This window comes from Dermochelys coriacea, chromosome 18 (assembly GCF_009764565.3).
Source record: "Dermochelys coriacea isolate rDerCor1 chromosome 18, rDerCor1.pri.v4, whole genome shotgun sequence".
Lineage (NCBI taxonomy): Eukaryota > Metazoa > Chordata > Testudines > Dermochelyidae > Dermochelys > Dermochelys coriacea.
The window spans coordinates 8,676,711-8,700,337 of record NC_050085.1 but is presented as its reverse complement, the minus strand read 5'-3'; the positions used below and the strand labels follow the sequence as shown (position 1 = coordinate 8,700,337).

The following is a 23,627-nucleotide window of genomic DNA, read 5'->3' as shown; positions in this document are numbered from 1 at the left end:
CCACAACTAGAGATGGCTGAGGCAGTCTGGGAGGCCATGCTCTGAAATAACAGCAAGCAAGAACTTTGCAGGCGTTAGGCTGAGGCCCAGTAAAAAGCTTTGAGGAAGCCCGAGAAGCTGAGGGTGTCAGGGAAGGCCCCTAGAGACAGGGCAACAGGAGATGGTGAGTTTCACTGTGGTAAGCCTGAAAGAGAGTTTAGTACAGAGTTGCCAGACCGAGGGAGTCCCAAGCTGGCCAGAGATGAGTGGGTTTTTTTCCCCGTGGTGAGACTGAAACAGGTTGATAAAGTGCTGGGAGTTAGCTGAGTGGGACTAGAAGTACTTGAGCTTTCTTTGAGTGATCTACATAGAAGATCCCAGGTGAGGACCCTGTGAGTCTTCGTTAACCCCAAGAGAGGGGTTGAAGAAACTGGAACTTGAGTGGACTACCCTGAAAGGGATGGGGAACTAAAACGGGACCTGGCTAGAGGGCTGAGTCGCAAAAAGAGGCAGGCCACCACAGAACCAGAAACAACTGTCAGCAGGGGTTGCTGGAGAGGAAGAGTTTGCTCCTTCACACCCAGCCACGAGGAGGCATGCCAGAGGTGAGTCAACCCTTCAACGTGGTGATTTCATGTTCTAAAATATTTTGTGCAAGGACTTAAATGACATTCCGGTAGCTCAGTTACAACAACCTCCTTGGCCCTGTCCCCACAAAGGAAAAAAGTGCTCTTTAAAATATAGTTAGCTTAACGGAGTTACCTTAACATGATTGGAAATCTCCTTTCACACCCATGTGGACACAATTTAACACCTTTGCAACTGTGTCAACTGGCTGTGTGGCTGCCCCACAAGGCTAACTCCATTGAACTAACCCAATTTTAAAAGCACCCTTCTTCAGGGTCCAGACATATCCATCCAGCATTATTCCCAAGCACTCGGATATAGGGAGTCAGGCCCCCACAATCATGAGATTTTAAAAATAATAAAACAGGGGCCTTTTTATTGCCCTTGTGGTTTTTCAGCTTTTAGGGTTCATGTTTCCACAGGCTTTTCTCTACAACCATGAGAACTAGAAACTTACTTTCTCCAACTTCCCTGAGGGACTCTTTTTTAAATAATCAAAGGATTGGCTGGCTAACATCAGCTCGCAGTTGTTCATGTCTCCTCTATGGAAAGACTTATAGAATAATTGTATTATTTATTTTGACATGTTGCCTAAGCTCTTAGGCCCCAGGTTAACACTGTTGAGCTGGGATGTAAAACGGGGAAATAGATTGTGAAAATGCTGTTTGCCCATGCGTTAGTGATCTAACAGAACAGCTGTATTCTAAACATTTTTATTAGAAAGGGATATGTTATATTTCATGCTGCAGCTAACAAAGCTTGTAAGAGCAGGAGCATGAATGGACGAATGAGACACTTGAGAAATCATCTCTGGGGTTTCTTAAGCATGGGGAGCTTTGCAGTAAAATCACTGAATTCATGATGGGGGAACAGTCACATTCATTTGGGTAACTCTATCTTGGGTTTTATACTGTACTCCTTTCTTTTTTGGGGGGCTGATCCAGGGCAGGTGTCATGCAGATTAATTCTCACCCCTTTAAGTTGTGTGTGACTTTTGTACATTTTACTCAGGACAGAGAGCAAAACTGAATCAATGCCTCTTTCAGATTTTCCTGCCTTAATACAATTGCTATAACATTTGGGATCCTAACACTGAATGTTAGAGGTATGTTCAAATCCCTAAACCAGACTTTTTTTTTTTTGTTCAGTTTCATGGCAATATTATTGTTGATTTAAGGCCCAATCCTGCAAATACATGCACATGTCAGTAACTTTGCACACAAGTAGTCTCACTGATACTACTTAACATACTGGTGAACATAACGTGGTACATACTGAAACAACAAGGTCTTAATAACATGGGCCCAGATCTTCAAAGATATTTAAGCTCCTTACTTCAATTCATTTCAGTGAAAGTTGGGAGCCTCATACCTTTAAGGATCTAGGCCTTGGTATCTGGACGCAGCAGAGTTAGTGTGTTAGAAATGTAGTGGGGAATGAGATTCAATAGCAACGCACTGCTGTTGAATCTTTGAGAGGCAAGGAGAGACCACTGTTTTGAGAAGGTGAATTGCAAGTTGTGTAAGGAGTGCAGTGGGGAGTAGTGAGGTTCTAGTGTACACTGGAAATCTGTCATCAAAAACATAAACTCTCTCTGACCCCAAGTAAGCATTAAGATACTATCAAACATTTAGAATAAGGGAGTGACATCCACTTAAGTGATTAACTTCCATTCTTTCTTGTCTTGAGTAGAGTACACTTCCTTGCCAAACAACACCACCAAGGGATGCATCCTTGCAAGGAAAGAGGTTTCTTGGTTTTTTTTTTTTTTTTTTTTTTTTCTTGGATTCTCATGATTAGTATTGTACCAGTGAGGAGACCTCTCTGAATGACCCTGATTAAATAGCACCTAGAAAACTGCATTTGCTTCTGATCACCTAAAAAGACTGAAGGGAATTAAGAGTCATGAAGGGGTTGGAGGGACTGTCTTATGAAGAGAGGCGAAAAGACATATGGGACTGGATTCTCCATTGCCCTGTCTTCAGGTCATTTACACCAGCATGAAGTGGGCATTAAAAGCCGCTAATTCCATTTGGTTGCATTTTATACCTACTTTGCACTGGTGTAGATGACACAAGGTTCATGCTAAAATATTAGTTAAATTGGAGCAAACATGAAATCTGAATTCCCAGTGATTGTGAATCAGACTAGACATCCGGATAGGTTCCAAGACCAGAGACAGTGCGGTCCAGTGGGTAGGGTGCTGAACTGGGGTGTAAAGAGAACTGAGTTCTGTACCTGGATCTGTTGCCAAATCATTCCAGCTCTCCTGCCCAATGCTCACAGGTATTTAGGTTCCTAACCTCCACTGAAGTTGGGAACCTAAATAACCTGTGGTGATCTGGGGCCTCCATTTCCCCTCCCACCTATTCTCTGCCTTGTCTGTTCAGACTGTGAGCTCTTCTGAGCAGGAATGATCTCTCACTATGTTTGTGTTAGGAGCTGTACAATGGGACTCTGATCTCAGTAGGACATCCAGCCACTATTGTAATACAAATAGTAATAGAACTAGCAGCTACCTGGGTCTTGTACCCAGGCCTCCAAACATTGGCATATTATCCCTGCTGAATATGGTCACCATTTTTTGCCTCATGAGTTCCCCGATACACTCAGCGTGGAGATTGCATCATGCTGAACTGCAGGGACCACTCTGCAGGTGGGTGGGAGAGCTGGAGCCAGAACTGGAGCATCCAGCTGAGTAGAACCCATTGCAGCAAAGGAGCGATGCTTCAAAAGGATTTGGACATGGCAGCTTGTCTGTAGCTGTGTGGGATTCCTTTGATCTGACAAGTGCAGTAGCGAGGAGCTGTTTGTATTACTGAACTGTTCCGAGATCCAAAACATTGTAAAATCTGAACACTAGATAACTGTGGCAGCGTGGTTACTGCACCCCTACAGACGGCAAGGGGCAGATCAGACTGCCGAAAGAAAGCTGCCCAATAGACCTGGTAGGAAGCTACTGCCCTGAGGTCAAGGGGCAAGGGCCTTATGCATGGGAATGGCTTGTACTTACTACCTTCTCCTAGTCTTATTAAATAATTGCAGCTGAATTTGAGAAGTTGTTCTATCAGGTGTGTATGGGGGGCAGAGGTAGTTAATATTATTGCCGATAGTTCTATTCTTGTTTTGAGTCTCATCTTACGGCTCCTCTCGCGTTGCCTAGCAGGATAACATCCCTCTGGGCCCTTCCCAGGCAGATCCCTGCTCCAAACAAATTGGAATAGATGCTGTTTCAACAGGGTTGTATTTTGCATGATTGCTGTTTACCACTGGTTGGGGGGCTGGGAACAAGCCTAGCTGATTGTAGGCCTACCTGATTCTGTGATGTGGGCAGCTTGACAGCATTCTGGCACTAGGAGTGATCAGGCGCAACAAGGGGTAGCACTGGGAGGACACACACGGCCTTTGCAAGCACCTCTCCTCTACACCAGCACTGCATCATTAAGAGAACACAGGCTAGGGACACATGCTCAGAGTTGCGCACAAGAAGGCTAACAAGTAGTACAGAGGTGCATTTGGGGTGGTTATAGTAAACGTGAGTGGAGGAGCTCTGTGCACTAGAGGCTAATAATGTTAAGCCTGGCCACAATCGTACAGAGCAGACCAGACTTTGCCAATATCCATGTTGAGGAATTAAATAAACATAAAACTGCAAGTGCACCAGGTAAGCAAGTACAGTCCTCTCTCCCCTCTAGTTAGCATAGAGGCCCTCCCATGAATGATGCACCTACTAATATATCTCCTACCGACCTTCCCCTCAAACTTACCCTTCAATTGAACATGTTGACTTACCCTTAAACCATTTGTTCACTTCTCCTTCTAATGAACACCCCAGACTCTTCTAGAGCACTGAAGGGCTTTCACTTTCCATTGTAACTTAGGGGCAGGGGCTCCTCCCATTATAGTGAGTACTTAAATTTCATCTTAATGGGAATTGCAAACAATTGTCACAGAAAGATTAGATGGCTCAATTGCTAGAGCAGATTCATCCTGAACTGCCTTCTAGTATTGCATACATGATGGAAGGCTCCAGTTCTTTTAGTTTGGGCACCAGCACAGCAAAACAAAAGAGGATAAATGAAAGCAAGTCAAACAAGCTGGATTTATGGCCCAGATTCAGTGGAGTACTTAAGAGGGATGGGATTACATACATGCTGCGGCTAAGTATATACTGGAGTCCCCTTACCTCCACCAAGGGAAAGTTTTTAGCTGCTTATAGTAACAAATGAGTTGAAAAGACAGATTAGAAAGAGGTGGTTTATCATTTCCCTGTGTGTTTGGCAGTGCTTTGTATCCAGGCAGCTTCACCTGGTTGTAGGTTTTGGCACAGCGACAAACAAAACACATTTTTAAAAGGCTCACGATTTAAAAAAAACCCACCAGAGTACTACAGAAATCAGGTCAAGCACACTCCATTAAACTCTTTTGAAACTGCCCAGATTTCAAGGTGACAATGCTTTTACCATCTGGGATTCATCTACAGGGCATAAATCACTTCCCCATACACATCATCTTGGAAATTGGGGATAACTCAGGGTCCATAATTCTCACTACTGCTCAGAGGAGCTGGGTCTTGCCTGGTGCACTTCCCTGATGTTAATAATTTTGAAGGTGCGCAAGAAGCAGGGAAGAGTCATTTTGAGCTTCAGCTAGCTGTCTTAAGGCAGGCCTGCCTACAATTACTGGTAATTGGTTAGTGGTGTCTTCACTGAATGAAGTAATGTAACTCATAGATTGGCTTGTAAACCATGATAGTTAGTGGTAGTCTTTAAGCAGGTCTGGTGCAGATGTGGGAAGATCTTGGATGTTTACCATAGATAATTTCCTGGATCTACAGTGTAAGAGTAACTTGGTTTAAGATTAGCACCTAGAAATGCTTAGAATTTTTAAACCACCTAGAATTTAGAGGGTAGTTTAAACCACAAATGTGGTAACACTAGAACTAAGTCACTATGGGAAAGTGTATGCAATCAGTGCCCTGCTTTAGCTTTTCTGCTGAAGGGTTGTTAATTTGGCCGTCTTCACAGCACAATACCATTGTGTAAAGTGGTGGCAAAATGGAGCTAACCAGCTCCTGAATAGAGTTGGTGCTGCACAGTTCATGCTTGCCTCACATTGGGCTGGTCACATACCATGTCTGGGCCGCTGTTCCTCCTCTATAAAATGGAGATCCCATTGCCCTACCACACTGGGTGTTGAGGATAAATACATTGAACACTGAAACACTCCCACACTACAGTAATGGGGACCAGATAAGAACCAGATTGCTTGGGTGTGTTGGCAACTACATTCTTACTCAACAAAATGAAGTAAGACAGTTTTTAGTAATCTGAATTTTGCCTTTAATCTGTACGAGCAATATACAAAAATCTATTCTCCTAGTTCATGGCACGTCTTTGCAGCTTCTATTGCACCAAGTATTAAATTAAGAGACAGACATTTTGGTTTGACGGGGCAGAAGCCCCACAGAGCGCTCTGAAGTAGGAAGGAAGAGAAGAGCCCTACTCAGTTTCAACAGAATCCAAGGGAAATTAGGGACATCTGGAGCATTACTATGGAAGCAAATGCTACAGGTCATGTGACTTTTCGAATAGTCAGGCACTGCAGATGAGGTAAGACCATTGGTAAGTCATCAGATGGACTGAACGCCCTCCAGGGAGGTTTAAGGTATCGCCAGAAAGGAACTAGAATTAATGCACAGTTAAAGATAGGGGAAGCCTCCCTGCCACTTACTCAAACCCAAGCCTGCTTTTGTTACCATGGGCAACCTCCAGCCAAGCGTTTTATTTTCAATGCCATTTAACTGCTATGGGGGTATTTTCTCTTTACATTTACTGGAGGAAGGTATTGGATTAGTAGCATTAAAGAATAATTGACCACATGCTCAACCTGCATAGTTTGGCAATAATTGCTTGTCCACGCTTAGTGCTGTAGTGCATAATGAAGATAGTTTCCCCATTGGCATAGGTACTCCACCTCCCCAAGAGGCAGTAGCTATGTTGATGGGAGAAGCCCATAGCATAGTCTACAGTGGGGGTTACGTCAGTATAACTAGCAACAGTTATACAGACATCGGCTTGGTTTACATTACCAATTTAACTCCATCAAAGTCAGTGGAGTTATGCAAGTTTCCACCTGCTGAGCTAACCCTCTATCCAAATAGGTATATCACAAGGAGCAGCAGCAGCAGTAAAAGCTTCTGACAATGTTTGCTAAACTTCTCTTGAAGGAGCACCTCTCAGACTTCAAAGGAATCAAAGTATCTTTCTAGCAGGACTCAAAACGTATTCATTTCACGTAGGCCACTAAACTACCATTGGTAAAACTGTATCTGCAGCCAGAGAGATCTAGAGTTTGAAGTCTCCATATACTACTGCCTATACTGAGCTATTTAAGTTCCCATCTAGAATTAAGCCCAATGTGTTTTGTACTAAGTAGCCACCTTGATAAAACCAAAGGATTCTCAAGCAGCAGGCTTCTTGGGATGGAGATGGTGTCTGCTATATGGGTGGGAACTGACCCTAATGTAAAATGGCAAGGGAAAAAATAGCTGAGCTCATCACCCCACTGCAAAGACACCCAATGCCATGTAGCAGTTAGCTCCATACCAAAGAGCTCGACAATAAAAGCTGTAAGGGAATGAATCGGATTCATCCTCTGCTCATTTTCCTGATGATCTTCTCCCTGTAAAGGCTATTCGCAGCCTGCCATCTAGAGGACAACTGCCAAATCTCGTTTAGACAACAGGCAGGAAAGGAAGTTCCTGGAGGAACAAAGTACAGGGAACTCCCTCTGTCAGAGATGTTCTAGATTTTAAAGGCAGGAGAATTTCCATCAGCCAGCCCGAGAGTCTGTACCACAGAGGGCAGGAGAGTTTGGGATCCTCAACTACTATAGGCTAGATTTCTTGGCACAGCTTGCTGGAGTGAAGTTGAGTGCTTTAACAAGACAATCAGCTCAGTGCAATAAGAGCTTGTTTAATTTGTTTACACTTACAAACGAAAGCATTTTCTATTGCATATTCCATTTCAGGTACCATAGTTAAGTATCTGAATGTATGATCACTCTTCCCCTCCCACTAAAGATCTGGTAGCACTGCATGAAAAAGCCAGCCCAGTGAATCTCCTCAAGAACAAGGTTGGAATTGCAGGGTCAATGATGGAGGCAGCTTCTGTGCTTATGGTAGAAGCTATATTTTCTTTCCAAACAACTTTCTCCCTACTACTCCAGAATCGGATGGACAAACAATCCTCTAATCAGCTCTGACTCAAGAAAAAGCTACATGATTCACAAAGAATATCAAGAATCCAAATCCTAGTTATACAGCTGACAAACCAGCATTGTCACTTCAGCTCCGACATTTGTCTAGTCACTTACAGAAGCAGGCTCTCCTCCCTATATCAAAACATAGTGGGGCTAAGCAAGGAGGCAACCTCTTAGTGACCTGTAGATACAACCTTGCTAAAGCATTTTCCCCACTGCTGTAAATACCTTTTATTTGCTGCTGGTTAAGTGACGTGCCCTTTGTCAGATTCACTTTTTAGCTTCACCTCCCCACCCCTCTGGGGCCCCCATCTCACTAGCAATTGGAGCAGCAAAGTACAAAGTTGCTAGGTGTTCGTAATCACCTCTGGAGTCTGTAGCCTAGTTGGAACAAAGACTTCCAAAACTTGGATTGATCTGCCAGTAATGTACCTCTTGACCGGTTAGATGCAGCGTCTCATCTCTAAGCAGAAGGGCTACTTTTTTATTATATTCACTACCACCAAGCGGCTTTTTAAATTCTAAGGTCAGAGTTCAGTTTTACTTTTCTACTGCAACCTTTAATATTGCTGGCATACCAAATAGAGCACCATTTCTTCTAGTGCTTCAAATGTTACTAATATACAGTAAGAGGAAACCAAGAACCTCTAAGAGATTTGGCAATTAAGCCAAAAGGACATTTGTATGTTTCACATCTATATATGTTCTAGTACCAATGTAGGATGATTAAGACATCTAGGATCACTTTTCAAAACTCATCTCAGTCAAACATTCTGCTTAGACTTTATTCTGAGTAAGGGTTCCCCCCCCCCGCAATCCTTCACTTTTTAAACTTAACTCTTGATGCAGGTCCAAACACTTGAGTGATATCCAATGCTCCATCCCATCAAATTAAGAACTATGGAGTTTGGCCCTCTTTTGGACTCTAGCGCTGAATAGTCAGGAGCAAGGTGGAGGATGGTCCAAACACCAGCACATCTTTGTTACTATACAATAGAAATCTTACACCTGCTTATGGTAAAAGATTATCATCTTAAACCTCACCAGATTGGGTGAATCCACTCAGCAACCTAGGGAATACATTGGCATCCCCCTACTATTATTGGAGCAGCATTGTCAGAAGGGGAACTCAGTTGCCAGCATATCAGAGCATCTCCAGACTTAAGAGTTCACCCTCTCTGTGCAAAAAAACAAGCACAGACCCAACCATCCCCCATCTCCTCTAATAGTTAGCAGCATTTAGCATCTGGCTTAGTGCAACAAGAGCAGCTCCATCTGGACTATAACTTGCTATCAAGTTACAAGTGGGGAGGAAAAGAAATCTAACGTGTCTGGTATAGCATTTGGCCGATTAGCTTTGAAAGGGATTTGGGAATTTTGTCCCAATCTATTTTAATTAGAGAAAGAAAAGTTCCTGAGTTGGGAGCAATTGAAGTGTTCCTGCACAGTAATTTAAAATCACAGCTCTTCCATACTTGAGCTTTGTAAAATGTAGTCAGAGTTAACTTAAGTAATATTGTGAGATCTCCAAGCAAAATTCACACAAGTTGTGTTGGGTGATGGATCAAGGTTGAATAGACTCTGTCTCAGGAATAGTAAAAACAAGTGCTGACTTTCACTTTGCTTAACCTTGATTGCCCATCCCTCACAAGCTTGGCTGATGCTCTTTAGTGTTATTGAAGAGTTGTTCTTCCCACAGCTGGAGAACCAAAGACAACTCGGCATATGCTAAGAGAAACCCACGGAAACGTTGTTTAAAAATAGAGGGGTGCTGGGGAATCTGCTTTGAAGATGGCTTTGTCTGAAAGCTCAGTGCCCTTCCTGATCAGTCTTATTTGCCATTCACGTATTCCATCAAAGAACCCACAATACTATCAGTCATATGTTCAGAGCTGCAAGGGTCTTCACCAGGGTGACTTGCGTATCCGAGTCTGTCTCACTCCTGTTATTATCTGCATTGTTACTCCTGTTGGGCAGGACTTTCTGCCGGTGCCTTTCTTCTTGCCGCTTCTTCTTCTCTAGCCGCTGCTGCTCCTTCCTTTGTTTAATGCATACCTTAAAAAGAGTCCAACACTAAACACACTTTCAAAACACCCATAGGTAGGGCCCTACCAAATTCATAGTCCATTTTGGTCAATTTCACAGACTTAGGATTTTTAAAATCATAAGTTTCATGATTTCAGCTATTTAAATCTGAAATTTCAGAGTGTTGTAATTGTAGGGGTCCTGACCCAAAAAGGAGTTGGGGAGGGGGAGGTCACAAGGTTATTGTAGAGGGGGTTGTGGTATTACTACCCTTACTTCTGCACTGCTGCCTTCAGAGCTGGGCGGCCGGACAGCAGCAGCTCTGCCTTCAGAACTGGGCTCCCGGCCAGCAGATGCAGCTCTCTGGCTGCCCAGCTCTGAAGGCGGTACAGAAGTAAGAGTGGCAATATTGCAACCCCCCTAAAATAACCTTGTGACACCCCCCCTGCAACTCCCCTTTGGGTCAGGTCCCCAAATTTGAGAAACACTGGTCTCCCCCCATGCAATCTGCATAGTTACAGGGTAAAAGCACACAAGATCAGATTTCATGGAGGGAGACCAGATTTCATGGTCCGTGATGCGTTTTTCATGGCTGTGAATTTGGTAGGACCTTACCCATAAGCCCTGCTCAACAGACAGAGGAATATGCTGTTCTATAGCACAGGGAGGAACAGGATGATATTAAAGCACAAGGATACAAACCAGAGGCCTGAATGTACACATACAGGCACTCTCCCAGGACTTTAGCATCTTCTCATTTGAGAAACAAGAGGCCACATGTTAGTGTAACATTCTTGTTCCCCATTGTTAGAAGAGCATGGCCTGACACAGATCGGATCCCAGCAGTACAGCTAGCAAATTCAGGGAGTGCATTTCTTGCAGTGGTACAGCAAGTTTGTATACATGGGCAAAACGTTTCCAGGATTAAACCTTAATCAAGTTCGCCAGAATGTCAGTTTCACCGAACCTGCAGCTGACCTGCTCCCAGCCCTCCAGATACCTTTGGGAAATGTTGTTTTTTGTTGGTTTGATTCTCTTCATCTGGACTAGCCTGTGTCTTGTTGTTTTCTGTTCCATCCTGATGCAACCCCTGATTTCCAAAGATTCTGGTGCCACTTCCATTCTCCTTCCACAAGGCTGAGCTCTGTGACTTCTGACTCTTGGCCTGGGTCTCGCATTCCTCTTCAGAATCTATCAAGGGAAGATTTCACTCAGACACTGATATAATCCATCTCTTGGTTAGTGTCACTGGGTTCCCAGTGGGCTTTCTGCAAGGCTTTAATTTAAGGGGGTGGCATATACTGCTTAAATCACTTAGCTAGTTACGAGGCTGCTCATGGTAACCAATTTATGGAGCCCACACATTATTTTTTTTTGGAACCCTCAAATTTCACACCCAATGCATGGCTCAAAAGAGGACCATATATAATATATATATATATATATACATACTTGAACCTTGTTGCCTTTTAGTAGCATGCTTTTATTTAACTTTGTGGTGAAAATATCTTCAGGACCTAAAAGTCCCAGGTGAATGGACACCAGAGGCCTGAGTGCAATAGCAGGTTTAGAATGGATTAGAATCAATGAGATCAATTAGTAAACACTGAAAATCCATTTATCTGAGGGAGTGAATAGCATCAGTAATCTGAAGTGGATCCTTGTAAATGTTATGTCATCAGCACAAACCCAGCGCAGGTTGGTTGGGACTAGCTGCTCGGTGTCCTGGATTAAATCAGTTGGTGGGCTCACTCAAGTTCCTAGCATAGTCATTGAAACCAGCTTCATAGATGGCCCTACACTGGAAGCCTCAGCTGAGTCACCAAGCATTGATCAGAGTAGAAGTTTAATCTTCTCCCCTCACAGGTGATCCTTTTAAACTGGGGCTGAGGTACCCTGGTGGGACATCCCAGGAGAAGCTTGCACTGCTACTGTCAGTGCTATGCCTGTCATGTGGATAAGGAGAACACCTTTGTCTCCAGTGCCCTCCTGCCAGCATTTTTCAGAAACTCAAGAGTATTTAAAAAATCCTCCATTTACTTACAGATTCTTTTCACTTCATTCACTTGGAGAATGCCAAATATCGTAGAGTCAATATCATAGTTCTTCACTTCCAGAATCTGGATGATTAAATCAACATCCTAGCCGCAAACAGAGATATGAATACGTGGGATAGATTTGAACCCCTCAGACCTGTTAAACAATTATCTACACATTCTAGCCAAAAGCAAATCTTATTTGGGAAATTCTTATAAATTTACACCTTTCTAGTTTTCAGTAGGGCAAAGTAAGTGACAAATCTGATTTAAACGCTGCAGCCGAATCCAAAAACTGACTGCACAGTCAAGCAGACGAGTGCTAATGTGCTAAGGTATAACCCGCATGATCTAAGCACGTCAGACTACTGGAGAGTCCGTTCCGTCTGTATGTACCCCAGCACTACGGAGCCCAATTCTTGGTCTGCCCCTAGGAACTACTACAATACAGATAATCTACAGGGACAGTGCGGCTATTAATTACAGCTATTTAACAACTATGGCCAAAGTGACTAGGGATTTTGGGTGCCCACTTTACAATACCTTAAGGGTCTAAACTTCAGCAAATGGGTTCTCAACACTCTCTGAAAATCTGGCACCTTCAAGGGGCCTCAAGCTGAATACCCCCCCAAAAAAATCCGGTCATTCCTGAAATACTTCACCTGTAGCTAATATATGGGTAGCATGACGCGTGTCCCTTGAAAGTCCTGCCCAGCGACTTGCAGCTCTGGTGCTGAAACTGCTCAGCAGCACCAGCCCATGACCCATTTGCAGGTCAACTTTGATGTAATAAGAAGCGCCCTCCATTGCGTTCATCACTCAGAAACGAAGATTAGACAAAATACTGACCGAACACCCAGTTGCATTACAGACTTTTTGTACAGCATCTTCCACTTCATCCTCTAACTCCTCTTCAGATTCTGCCTTCTGTGGCTTTATTTTCTCCCTCTTATTAGATTCATTTTTACACAGCATCTGCAGTGACAAGGAAACCATGAAAAGTACCAGCACGGGTCAAATCAGGGTCCCCGAGCATATGAAGATACTCTCATTTCAAGACATGACAAAAGGAAACCTAGTGCTGACCACTGAACTTGGCTAGAGAATTAAATACCTTTGCCTGGAATGTCCTTTATTTTTAAAAAATAAAAAAAACCCACCACAAACTGGATAATTTTCCATTGTCATTTCCACTGTTGCCAGAGTCTTGCATTATATGGTGAAAAGCTTCTGATGCTATAGGATTACGTATAGCAAGCAGACTTCATAAAAGAAAATTTCAAGTACTTACCCTCATTTAGAAGGTGCATGTTGTAAAACTGCATGCACAGTCACTCTGGGACAACTCACTCTAACCCTCCATAGTTAATGAGGGACAGAGATGGCTCTAGGGTGAGGCTGTTTCACCTTCAACTCCCCGCCTGGTTTTTTTACATTGGAAATGCATGCGCATCACGTGCTTACATGATTAAAGGACATTTGGGCACTCTGCACTGATCAGAGCCAGGACTAGAATTCAGTAGAATTCCAGTCCTGTAAACGTAGAAACTTTCTCCAACAGCCTGCTAAGTGGACATCACCAACTGTAACAACGAGGGACATTTTTTTACACCCCAGTGCTCAACACCAACACTGTCAATGAGAGGGTGCCGCATGCATGCGCACACCATCGAAGACAATCACTTCTGACATAGTCAATCAAATCGAGCAGGTAGATACCGAAGACCCAGACTCTAGTTTGATGCCCACACCAGACCAGAGGAGGTCGTTCTGTCATCACCAACCTCTGTTTGAAGATGTGCAGGGGCTTCAGAGTTGTCATTTATTCTCCGCACGCTATCATAGTGCTCTCCATATCGATAGGCGATGTGCAGTTCCCTTGCGTTGCTTTTATCCGTGCCTCGAATCTGAGGAAGATGGAGATTCCCAAAGAGGCCTTGGATTTGAATCAACTTTACATTCTGAAGAGCATTTGATTTTTTTTTTTTCCCCTCCCCCAAAGCAATACTCAAGACCAATACAAAACATTGACCTAGGAAACTACCTAGATAAGACCTTTTAACTAAGGAACATTTAGGCAGTAGTCCAGATGTACCTAAAATAATATCCATAATATGCAAGCTCTAGTACTAGGAAGCCACATCAGCTGCTTGATTCTTATGACTTTAGAAATGCAGTGCTGGTCAATTTTTGCTCTAATACTACAGCAGGCCTAGAAAACATTAAAGAAAATGGAAGTTTTTATTTGTGCCAGCCAAAGCTTCGCAATATTTATAGAAAAGACATCTAGCCTGGGAATTAGCTGCTTCTAGGGATGTAACAGCTGCTAGAATAACTTCAGCTCCAAGTATAGGTAGGCACCCTGATATTTTAAGTTACTTAAATATCTTTATGTAAAAAAATTTAAGATCCCAACTCTGAAATGGAATGCCGAGAATTAGATCCATTTTCATAACCAAATATTTATATGTCAGCTCCTCCTTTACTTGCTTGCCAAACCAGATGACCAATGCCCAAAGCAGCACAAAGAATGCTCACTCACCCTTAGTTGCTTTCAGAAACATGGAGATGTCTACACTACAAAATTAGGTCAATTTTAGAGAAGTATTTTTAGAAACTGATTATACAGTCGATTGCATATGTCCCGACTAAGCGCATTAAGTCGGTGAAATGCATCCTCACTACCGTGGCTAGCATCGACTTAGAGCGGTGCACTGTGGGTAGCTATCCCACAGTTCCCGCAGTCTCCGCTGCCCATTGGAATTCTGGGTTAAGCTCCCAGTGCCTGATGGGGCAAAAACATTGTCACGGGTAATTTTGGGTACATGTGTCAGGCCCCCCCCACCCTCTCTCCGTGAGAGCAATGGCAGACAATCGTTTCACGCCTTTTTCCTGGGTTACCCATGCAGACGCCATACCACAGCAAGCATGGAGCCTGCTCAGCTCACCGTTCATCTCCTGGGTGCTGCTGGCAGACACAATACTGCATTGCTACACAGCAGCAACTCCTTGTCTTCGCGGCAGACAGTGCAGTAGGACTGATAGCCATCGTACATCTCCTGGGTGCTCCTGGCAGACCTTGGTGAGGTCTATCGGGGCGCCTGGACAGACGTGGCTATCCTCCTCTTAGAGCACCAAATGGGAGCCAGAGATTCCAGGTCATTCTCTTCTTTAAGTTTCATCTTGTGGAGATTCAGTCCTGCCTGGAATATCATGCAAGCTGGAGGCTCCTGCCTCAGGCTGCTCTCACCGCTGGTAGCACCATGCGGTCGCACCTACCCCTTGCTCCCATGGCTCATGAAGCCTGGACAGTACTAAGGAGCAGTTCAACTATAGGCTAAGCAAGTGCAGAATGATGGTAGAATGTGCCTTTGGACGTTTAAAAGCTCACTGGCGCTGTTTGCTGACTAGGTCAGACCTCAGCGCAACCAACATTCCCATTGTTATTGCTGCTTGCTGTGTGCTCCATAATTGAGTAAGGAGGAGACGTTTATGGCGGGGTGGGAGGTTGAGGCAAATCGCCTGGCATCCAATTTTGAGCAGCCAGACACCAGGGCGATTAGAAGAGCACAGCAAGGCGTGCTGTGCATCAGAGAGGCTTTGAAAATCGGTTTCATGACTGGCCAGGCTTCGGTGTGACAGTTGTTTCTCCTTGATGCAAACCCGCCCTCTTTGTTGATTTTTAATTCCCTGTAAGCCAACCACCCTCCCCACTTCGAAATAAAGAATGCATAGTTTCAAAACAATAGTTACTTTCTTATTTAAAAAAAAAAAGAACTGACAAGGTATCCCGGGTGCGGTGGGGGAGGAGGGAAGGACAAAGCCACATGGCTTATTGTAGCCACACCAAAAATCAAACTGTTTGAATGACAACCTTCTGTTGCTTGGGCCATCCTCTAGAGTGGAGTGGCTGAGTGCCCGGAGGCTCCCCTGCATGGCATTCTTGGGCATCTAGGTGAGGAGGCTATGGAACATGGGGAGGAGGATAGGCAGTTATACAGTGGATGCAGCGGGAGTCTGTGCTCTTGTTGGCTTTTCTGCAGCTCCAACAGACGCTTCATCATGTCCATTTGCTCCCCCATTAGCCTCAGCATCGCATCCTGCCTCTGCTCTTCATGATCACTTAATTCTTTCCTGGCCTCTGCCACTGAATGCCTCCATGCATTAAGCTGTGCCCTATCAGTGCATGAGGACTGCATGACCTCAGAAAACATCATCGCAGGTGTGGTTTTTTCGCCTTCTAATCTGCGATAACCTCAGGGATGGAGATGATAGGGGGAGCGTAGAAACATTCTATGCTCTACGATTCTGGGGGGACTGCATGGTCACCTGTGCTGCTGAGTTTGTCACGCTGACCAAATAGGAAATGAAATTCAAAAGTTCCCAGGGCTTTTCCTGTGTACCTTGCTAGTGCATCAGAGTTCAAAGTGCTGTCCAGAGCAGTCACAATGGAATACTCTAGGATAGCTCCTGGAGGCCAATACCGTCTATTTGCATCTGCACTACCCCAAATTTGACCCAGCAAGGTCGATTTTAATGCTACTCCCTTCCCCGGGGAGGAGTACAGGAGTCCATTTTAAGAGCCCTTTAGGTCAGCAGAACGGGGTTGGTTGTGTGGACGCAGTCCTTTTTAAATCTACCTAACAAGGCTAAATTCGACCTAACCCAGTAGCGTAGACCAGGCCTCAGTATTTTCCTGCTCTTCTTTTAGACTATATCGGTAGCTGAAGTATAGGTCTGTCCTGTTTAGGATTTGATCTCAAACTAGCGTCCTCCAAGTGAGCTGTAGCTCACGAAAGCTTGTGCTCAAATAAATTTGTTAGTCTCTAAGGTGCCAAAGTACTCCTTTTCTTTTTAAGAACTGTTCACCTTCAAGTCACCAAATCAACAACTTTTCATTTACCTCCCTATTCACATTCCATTATTTTTAAGTTAATCTTGTTGCCATCTGGCATGTTGACCAAGCTTTGCTACCTTTACATCTACATTCCTTTGCAGGAGGGTGAATGGCTACATATCCTGCAGTTCCAAGAGAGCTTCCTGATAGGAAACATGAACAAACTACCTAACAAAAGGGAAGCTTCCCGCTGATGCACTTAGGCTGTAAATAGAGTTTTGCTACAGGAAATGTGACAATACGCAGAAAGTAATCAAAACTCACCTTTATTCAGGAAAGAGAGAGTGTGCTAATTTGTACTGGAAATAGACTTTGTAAATGAGAGCACCTTAAACCAAAGGAGAATGGCAATGGCATCATTAGGCACAAAGCAAACCCTGTAACTCTGTGTAATATGCATCTCAAAGCATTTTTTCCAAATAAATCAAGCAGGCTGATCCAAACCCCAATGGTGTCAATGGAAAGATGTCCAGTGACTTCACTAGGCTTTGGAGCAGACCAAAAATGATTGAGAAATAGAGTGGGAGGCGTTGAATACTTGCTCTACCAGGATTTTTTCAGGTTGGTTGCTTTGTGCTTAAGATGTCTTACAAGTCAACCCCATCTGTTCTATTGCTGAAGGGCTCAAGTGAAGCATGTAAAATAAACTCCCTTAAAGACATCTCTCTGAGGCACAAAGGTAGTTGTAGGGAGAGATCTACACAGCTGCCCCAATATACTTGTTCTGTGGTAGGGGATTTCCATCACTAGGGCTGTCAACTAGCACCTTTCATCAGCACTACATTCAGCCACACAAGACAAGGAATCTCATCACAACCCCTGTAGTGAGGGCACTGAAAATGGTCATTGAATGAGGGAACACTCAGGCAGTAATTGCGGAGGTGATACATGATAGACTGATAAGAGTGAGCACATCAACTTGCACATCCAGCTCAAAACAATAACCTGAGTTACATCTCCATGAACTCCTACATAGTGGTTGCCTCTACATGCTCTGAGAAGCCAAGTACAGTAGAACCTCAGAGTTACAAACACCTCAGGAAAAGAACTCTGAAATGTTCATAACTCTGAACAAAACATTATGGTTCTTTCAAAAGTTTACAACTGAATATTGACTTAACACAGCTTTGAAACTTTATTATGCAGAAGAACAATGCTGGTTTTTTGGTTTTTTTTTTTTTTTAGTATTTTACATTTAACACAGCACTGTACTGTATTTTTTTGTTTTTGGTCTCTCCTGCTACCTGATTGTGTACTTCCAGTTACAAATGAGGGGTGTGGTTGACTGGTCAGCTCATAACTCTGAAGTTCTACCATAGCTGAGCATTATTCTTGCTGGATTCGTAACTAGCTAATTTAGCATAGTAGTAGAATGCTTTTTCTTTAGTATGTGTGGGTTAGCTACCTAACTTATATAGGGTCATCGAAACTCTAAATACACTTTTCTACTTCCGAAATCCATTCAACAGTTTACAGCATGCTGGAGTGCATTTAAAATGCCAATTAGACCTTCCAATTTGTAACTTCTGACTCTGCAGTAGACCTAATCTATGCATTTTGTTGTACTATTTGTAAAGGAGGGCTACTCCTTTACATCCACCTCACTGAAGCACAGACACAGATGAATGATCCAGGACTGAAGATGCACGCTCACATGCTGCTCCTCTGAATACAGAGGGGGAAGGTTCAGTATGGATTCATTCACTATGAGAATCTATACAGATAGCTCATTCTTCTGTCATCTCAGACTTAACCATTTCCCTTGGGAGGCTGGCAAACAGATATGCTTGCTGTTGTATTACAGAGGATTGAGACAAGCTAACAAAGAGCTCTCTCAAACATCTCAGTCCCTGCATAGTCCACGTTCTTATACTGGTGACATTTACCTGAATGTTGTTCAAAATACCGCTAGCAAACACACAGTACATGGTACATCCTAACAATTCATTGATTTCAGTAAAGCAGCAGTAGCTTTCAAAGCAGTTCAGCAGTAGTTAAATAGGATACAAATCTTAGGAAATACATAGAGAATTCACACAGGGGATCAACCCAACTAATTTCTGCACATCCCAGAAGTTCTACATCTGTGTAGCTAAATCAATACTGCTTTGGCCAGTGCTAATTTGGCCTGCAGAGTTACTGCAAAAAGTTTACGGTTCTATCCACTCCATGTCACCCACAAAAAACACTAACTCAGTCCGCACTTCCCCAAAACATCAACTAATGGAGCTTCACACATAACAGACAAAGGGCCCCACCACAACACCAACTCGTATATTAGGTTGACAGCCTTACCGCACTTATTTTCTAACTCCTAAAGCATGTCAGCACCAAGAACTTTCCCCAATCTTAACTCAATCTAATATCAAAACACATTCTACACATACGCCTAATCCTCAGGTGATGTCTCACTCCATGAAGATGTCAGTTTACATAAGACGATCTGGCCTGACATGCTTAAGTTTCAGATGTTCAATAGCTATTTATTAGCCAAAATTAGAGTGTTTTATCCTGCTCCTCCTTGCTTATGTTTGGGAGAAACTTTGCAGGAGGGAAGCAAAGAGCCACTCTATCGTTCCAAAACCCAGCCAAGAGTAATTTGAAAAAAACATCAGCAAATTTAACACCATCTGTATTAGTCAACATGAAGCCAGGCCAAGGTAGGAAAGTTCAGTGTTGATTCTTACCTGCCACAGAGGGGCATTGAGCTGATGAATAACCACATTCATTTGATTGTTCCTTGCAAATGCCACAATAGCATCATTGCCAGCAAATGTACCAGGCTTCGCCAAATTGGCAACTAAAAAAAAAAAAAAAAATTCAAAATGGATGCAGAAAAGGTTAGAGATTTGAATTTGACACCTAAAGAAACACTGGTGGCTAAAGAGAACCACACCTCAGCAACAAGCCTGCCAGACAAATGTGATTATTCATGTTGGAATTTGGCCATAACAAAGATCAGGAGGTCTTTAATCACCATAGAAAAGGCTTCTACCACAACAGTCTCCCCTAACACTTGTTAGGTTGTCAGCTCAGCAGTAACTCAGAAAGAAGCATGTCATGTACTGAGTCACTAAAACCACGTCCTGTATCACCTGTGTGTTAAGGCTTGTCTACACAACTCGCTAGATCAGTGGGCAGCGATCGATCCAGCAGGGGTCGATTTAGACGCAATAAATCAACCACTGAGCGCTCTCCCATTGACTCTGGTACTCCAGAGGGGGGAGGGATAGCTCAGTGGTTTGAGCAATGGCTTGCTAAACCCAGGGTTGTGAGTTCAATCCTTGAGGGGGCCATTTAGGGATCTGGGGCAAAAATTGGGGATTGGTCCTGCTTTGAGCAGGGGGTTGGACTAGATGATCTCCTGAGGTCCCTTCCAACCCTGATATTCTATGATTCTATGATTCCACCAGAATGAGATGCACAAGCGCAGTTGACAGGAGAGCATCAGCTGTTGACTTACCACAGTGAAGACACCGCGGTACGTAGATCTAAGTACGTCGACTTCAACTATGCTATTCACGTAGCTGAAGTTGTGTATCTTAGATCGGCCCCGCGCAGTAGTGTAGGCAAGCCCTTACTTAGTGGTTTCTCCAGGCTCTTATAGCAAAGTCTAAATAAGGATCTGTTTTTGCTCTTATGTAGAATTAGCATTATATAATGTTATACGGCAAGGCTTCCACTTAATCTGAAGTCATACTAAAACCAAGCAGTTTAGGGTGAGATTTTCAAAGGAACCCAAAGAGTTGGGCACTCACTCATTGAAATTCAATGGGAGCTAGGCACCTAACTCACTTACAGTGGGTCTACATTGCAGCTGCATGGTGCAATTCCCAACTCGGGTAGACATACGTGTGCTAGCTCTGATCAAGCAAGCACCTTAAAAATAGCAGTGTGGCAATGAAAGCACAGGCAGTGGCTTGGGCTAGCTGCCTGAGTACAACCCAGTCCAAGATCCTAGATACATATGTGGACAGCTAACCTGAGCCACCACCCAGGCCACTGCAGCCACACATACATTTACCCGACCTGGGAATTGCACCTCAGTGCTACAGTGTAGATATACCCTTAGGCTTCTTTGCCTCTCAAAACTGCTCCCATATTTGTGCACATACCAAGACGAGTTAGCAGCTCGCCTTCCTGGCCGGCCTCCCACCCTCCCCTAAAGCCTTGTTAGTGGAAAACTCTTGAATGTCTACAAATTGCATCTGAAGAATGAATACCTACTCTAAGGTAGCTTTGGGCTGGGAAAATGGAAGGGTGAGAGGTTTGGCTAGGGGATTAATTACACAATAATTCCTTCTGCCTGGATCCCACAGTTTCCATACCATGTCTCTCAAAGGGAACATCATCCTCCACAAAAGGTTCAAAATCCTCCCTCTGCTTTATCATGTAATCCACTGTTTCCTGGCGGTATTTGAGGTGGTTTCTGGAGTGCCCCTCAAACTGGTCACCAAGGGCCCGGAACAAACAGTTGCTGTAGAAAGACAACACTTCAAATAAGTCTGTTTGCCATGTATTTAACATTGGTGAAAGGTACCTGATTAATGCTGAAGTCTGTGATTTACATATAGGGACAGTGCAGTCATGGCAGCAGGAAAGTAAGCTTCCCTGCACGTCATGCCTGTAGTGAGATGAGCACAACCTCCTTGTTTACTCAGCATCTCTACTGAAACTGTAAGTGTTTACCTACTAGTAGCAAGAGGGTACTGCTTTTAGTGAAATAGACACTTATCTGCTAAGAACAAGACAGAAAACCACTTGACTCATGGGCCATCTGTCCTTGAAATCAGGGGAATTTGGGCACCTAATTCCTTTTAAATTGCTTCAAAAATCCCAGCCAAGACAAAAGATGGGATGCTACAAAGAGCAAGTTATTGAATAGCGACACTTTCCACACAGTCAACTATTTTGTTATCCCTTAATGCAGTAGTCATCCCCTAACTGAAGGGTTAACTATAGGTATATTTTAAAGAATTGGAATGTTCTCTAACGTGATAATCTCTTTAAGGGGTTGGGTCATTCAACCTGCCCTCCTCAATCAAGTATATACAGTGACATTGTGTCTTTAGCATATATATGTATAAGTTATAAAAACTGGACTATTTATCAGGTGAGAGAGCATTCAACTGCTGTTCAAAATACAGGTAACAAGACTCATGGGAACATATCAGATTAAAAAGTTAATGAGACACCCAACAGGCACAGGCCAATACAAAATCTGAGGGTCAGTCCACCACTGAGAACCTAATCTCCAGCTGCTGGAACAGAAAATGGGACTGAGATCCCAACACTGTGATGTCCTGGGATCCTGGTTCAGGGGCCTCCATCTTCCAGATCTGCCTTTACCCAATAAAAACCTGATAAATTTGAAGGCTACCCTCCCCAGACAAAGGACTCCTATAGATGCTAGAAGGAATACACGCTCCCCCAACCTCTACCCCAGTGCTTTTGATTTTTGGCGTGTCTCCACGCTTGTACCTCTGCCTCAGCTTGGATTTGGGGGGGGGGGGTCTCTCCCCTTTCAATCAACTCCATTCCTTGCCTCTGCTGCAGCTCAAAGTTTTCTAAAAAAAACAGTAAAGTGAAATTGATAAGATTCTTGCCAATTTCACAGTTGCAATACTGTCTTCTCCTCTTGTAATCAAGTGGATAGAATACTACCCCGTAGTTCTACAAGGCAGCCTCCACGCACCCTCACTCAATCCTCAGCCCCTATATGTGCTGCATTAACACTTCCTACAAGGCTGCAAAATTGAAGCAAGTCCAAATAATTTTCAGTATTGTTTTTTGGAGAGTACGTGAACCACTAGGTTCATGTTAAAACAAGGCAGAGTCCTTGTGGCACCTTAGAGACTAACACATTTATTTGGGCATAAGCTTTCGGGGGCTAAAACCGATTTAATCAGATGCAAACTTATGCCCAAATAAATCTGTTACTCCCTAAGGTGCCACAAGGTCTCCTCGTTGTTTTTGCTAATTCAGACTAACACGGCTACCCCTCTGAAAGCGAGGTCCGTGTTGAGGCACGTGGGCCGCACGAGTGCTGTGCAGCTGGATCAGGGAAGCCAGCGCTCGTGTGTGGGGTGCAGAGGAGCTGGAGGGTTGGGTCCGGCTGCCCAGGGATGGTTGGGGGGCTGGTACCTGGGTCAAGGGCTGTGTGCCCAGGACAGCAGGAGCCGAAGGCCTGGACTGCACCCCAGGGCAGTGTGCCCAGCGCAGGGGGGCACAGCTGGGTGCCCGGGTAGGGGGCGTGGCGCCGCGGGGGGGGGCGGCCTCGGCAGGGAGGGCGGACGTAGTGCGCGAGGGTGCCCGGCAGGGGGGCGTGGCCTCGCCTCCGCGCGCTCACCCGTCGCCCGGCACCTCGCGCAGCTTGAGGCCCAGCGCCTGCAGCTGGTTGCCGAAGCTAACGAACTCCTGGGCCGCGCCGCCGCCGCCGCCGCCGCCCTCCGGGGGGGCCCGGTTCCTGCGCTCCTTGGCCAGCGCCCGGCGGGCCGCCCGCTCGTCCCGCTTCCGCTCCATCTCCGCCTTCTTGCCCCCGCCGCCGGGCCGCGCCTTGGCCGCCTGCCTGCGGGACATGACCCGGCTACTGCCCCAAGCCCCCAACGCTACACCGGCTGCTGTGCGGCCTGCGCCTGCGCCGGAAGCCGCCTCCCTGGCCGGCCTCCCCCCGCCTCCGTCACGTGACGGCCTTTCTACTGGTAGGACCATAGAGCGCGCCCAAGAGGGGCCAGAGCGGTTCTTACCCAACCGTGGTCAATGGGGTCCGCCATCTTGAGAAGGCTGACCCGGGAGAGAGG

At 44.7% G+C, this 23,627-nt stretch overlaps 1 protein-coding gene across 1 annotated transcript; it reads right to left on the bottom strand.

Annotated features, from left to right (window-relative positions):
* Positions 1-5,924: 5,924 nt before the first annotated feature.
* OTUD3 (OTU deubiquitinase 3) lies at positions 5,925-23,406 on the bottom strand. Its single transcript, XM_038376373.2, has 8 exons — positions 23,177-23,406; positions 21,156-21,304; positions 19,515-19,627; positions 13,715-13,837; positions 12,780-12,905; positions 11,939-12,035; positions 10,895-11,085; positions 5,925-9,924 (listed from the first exon to the last, which is right to left on the bottom strand). Exons 1-8 carry the CDS (start codon positions 23,404-23,406, stop codon positions 9,748-9,750), a joined length of 1,206 nt encoding a protein of 401 aa, XP_038232301.1. The 3' UTR covers positions 5,925-9,747.
* Between the last annotated feature and the right edge of the window lie 221 nt (positions 23,407-23,627).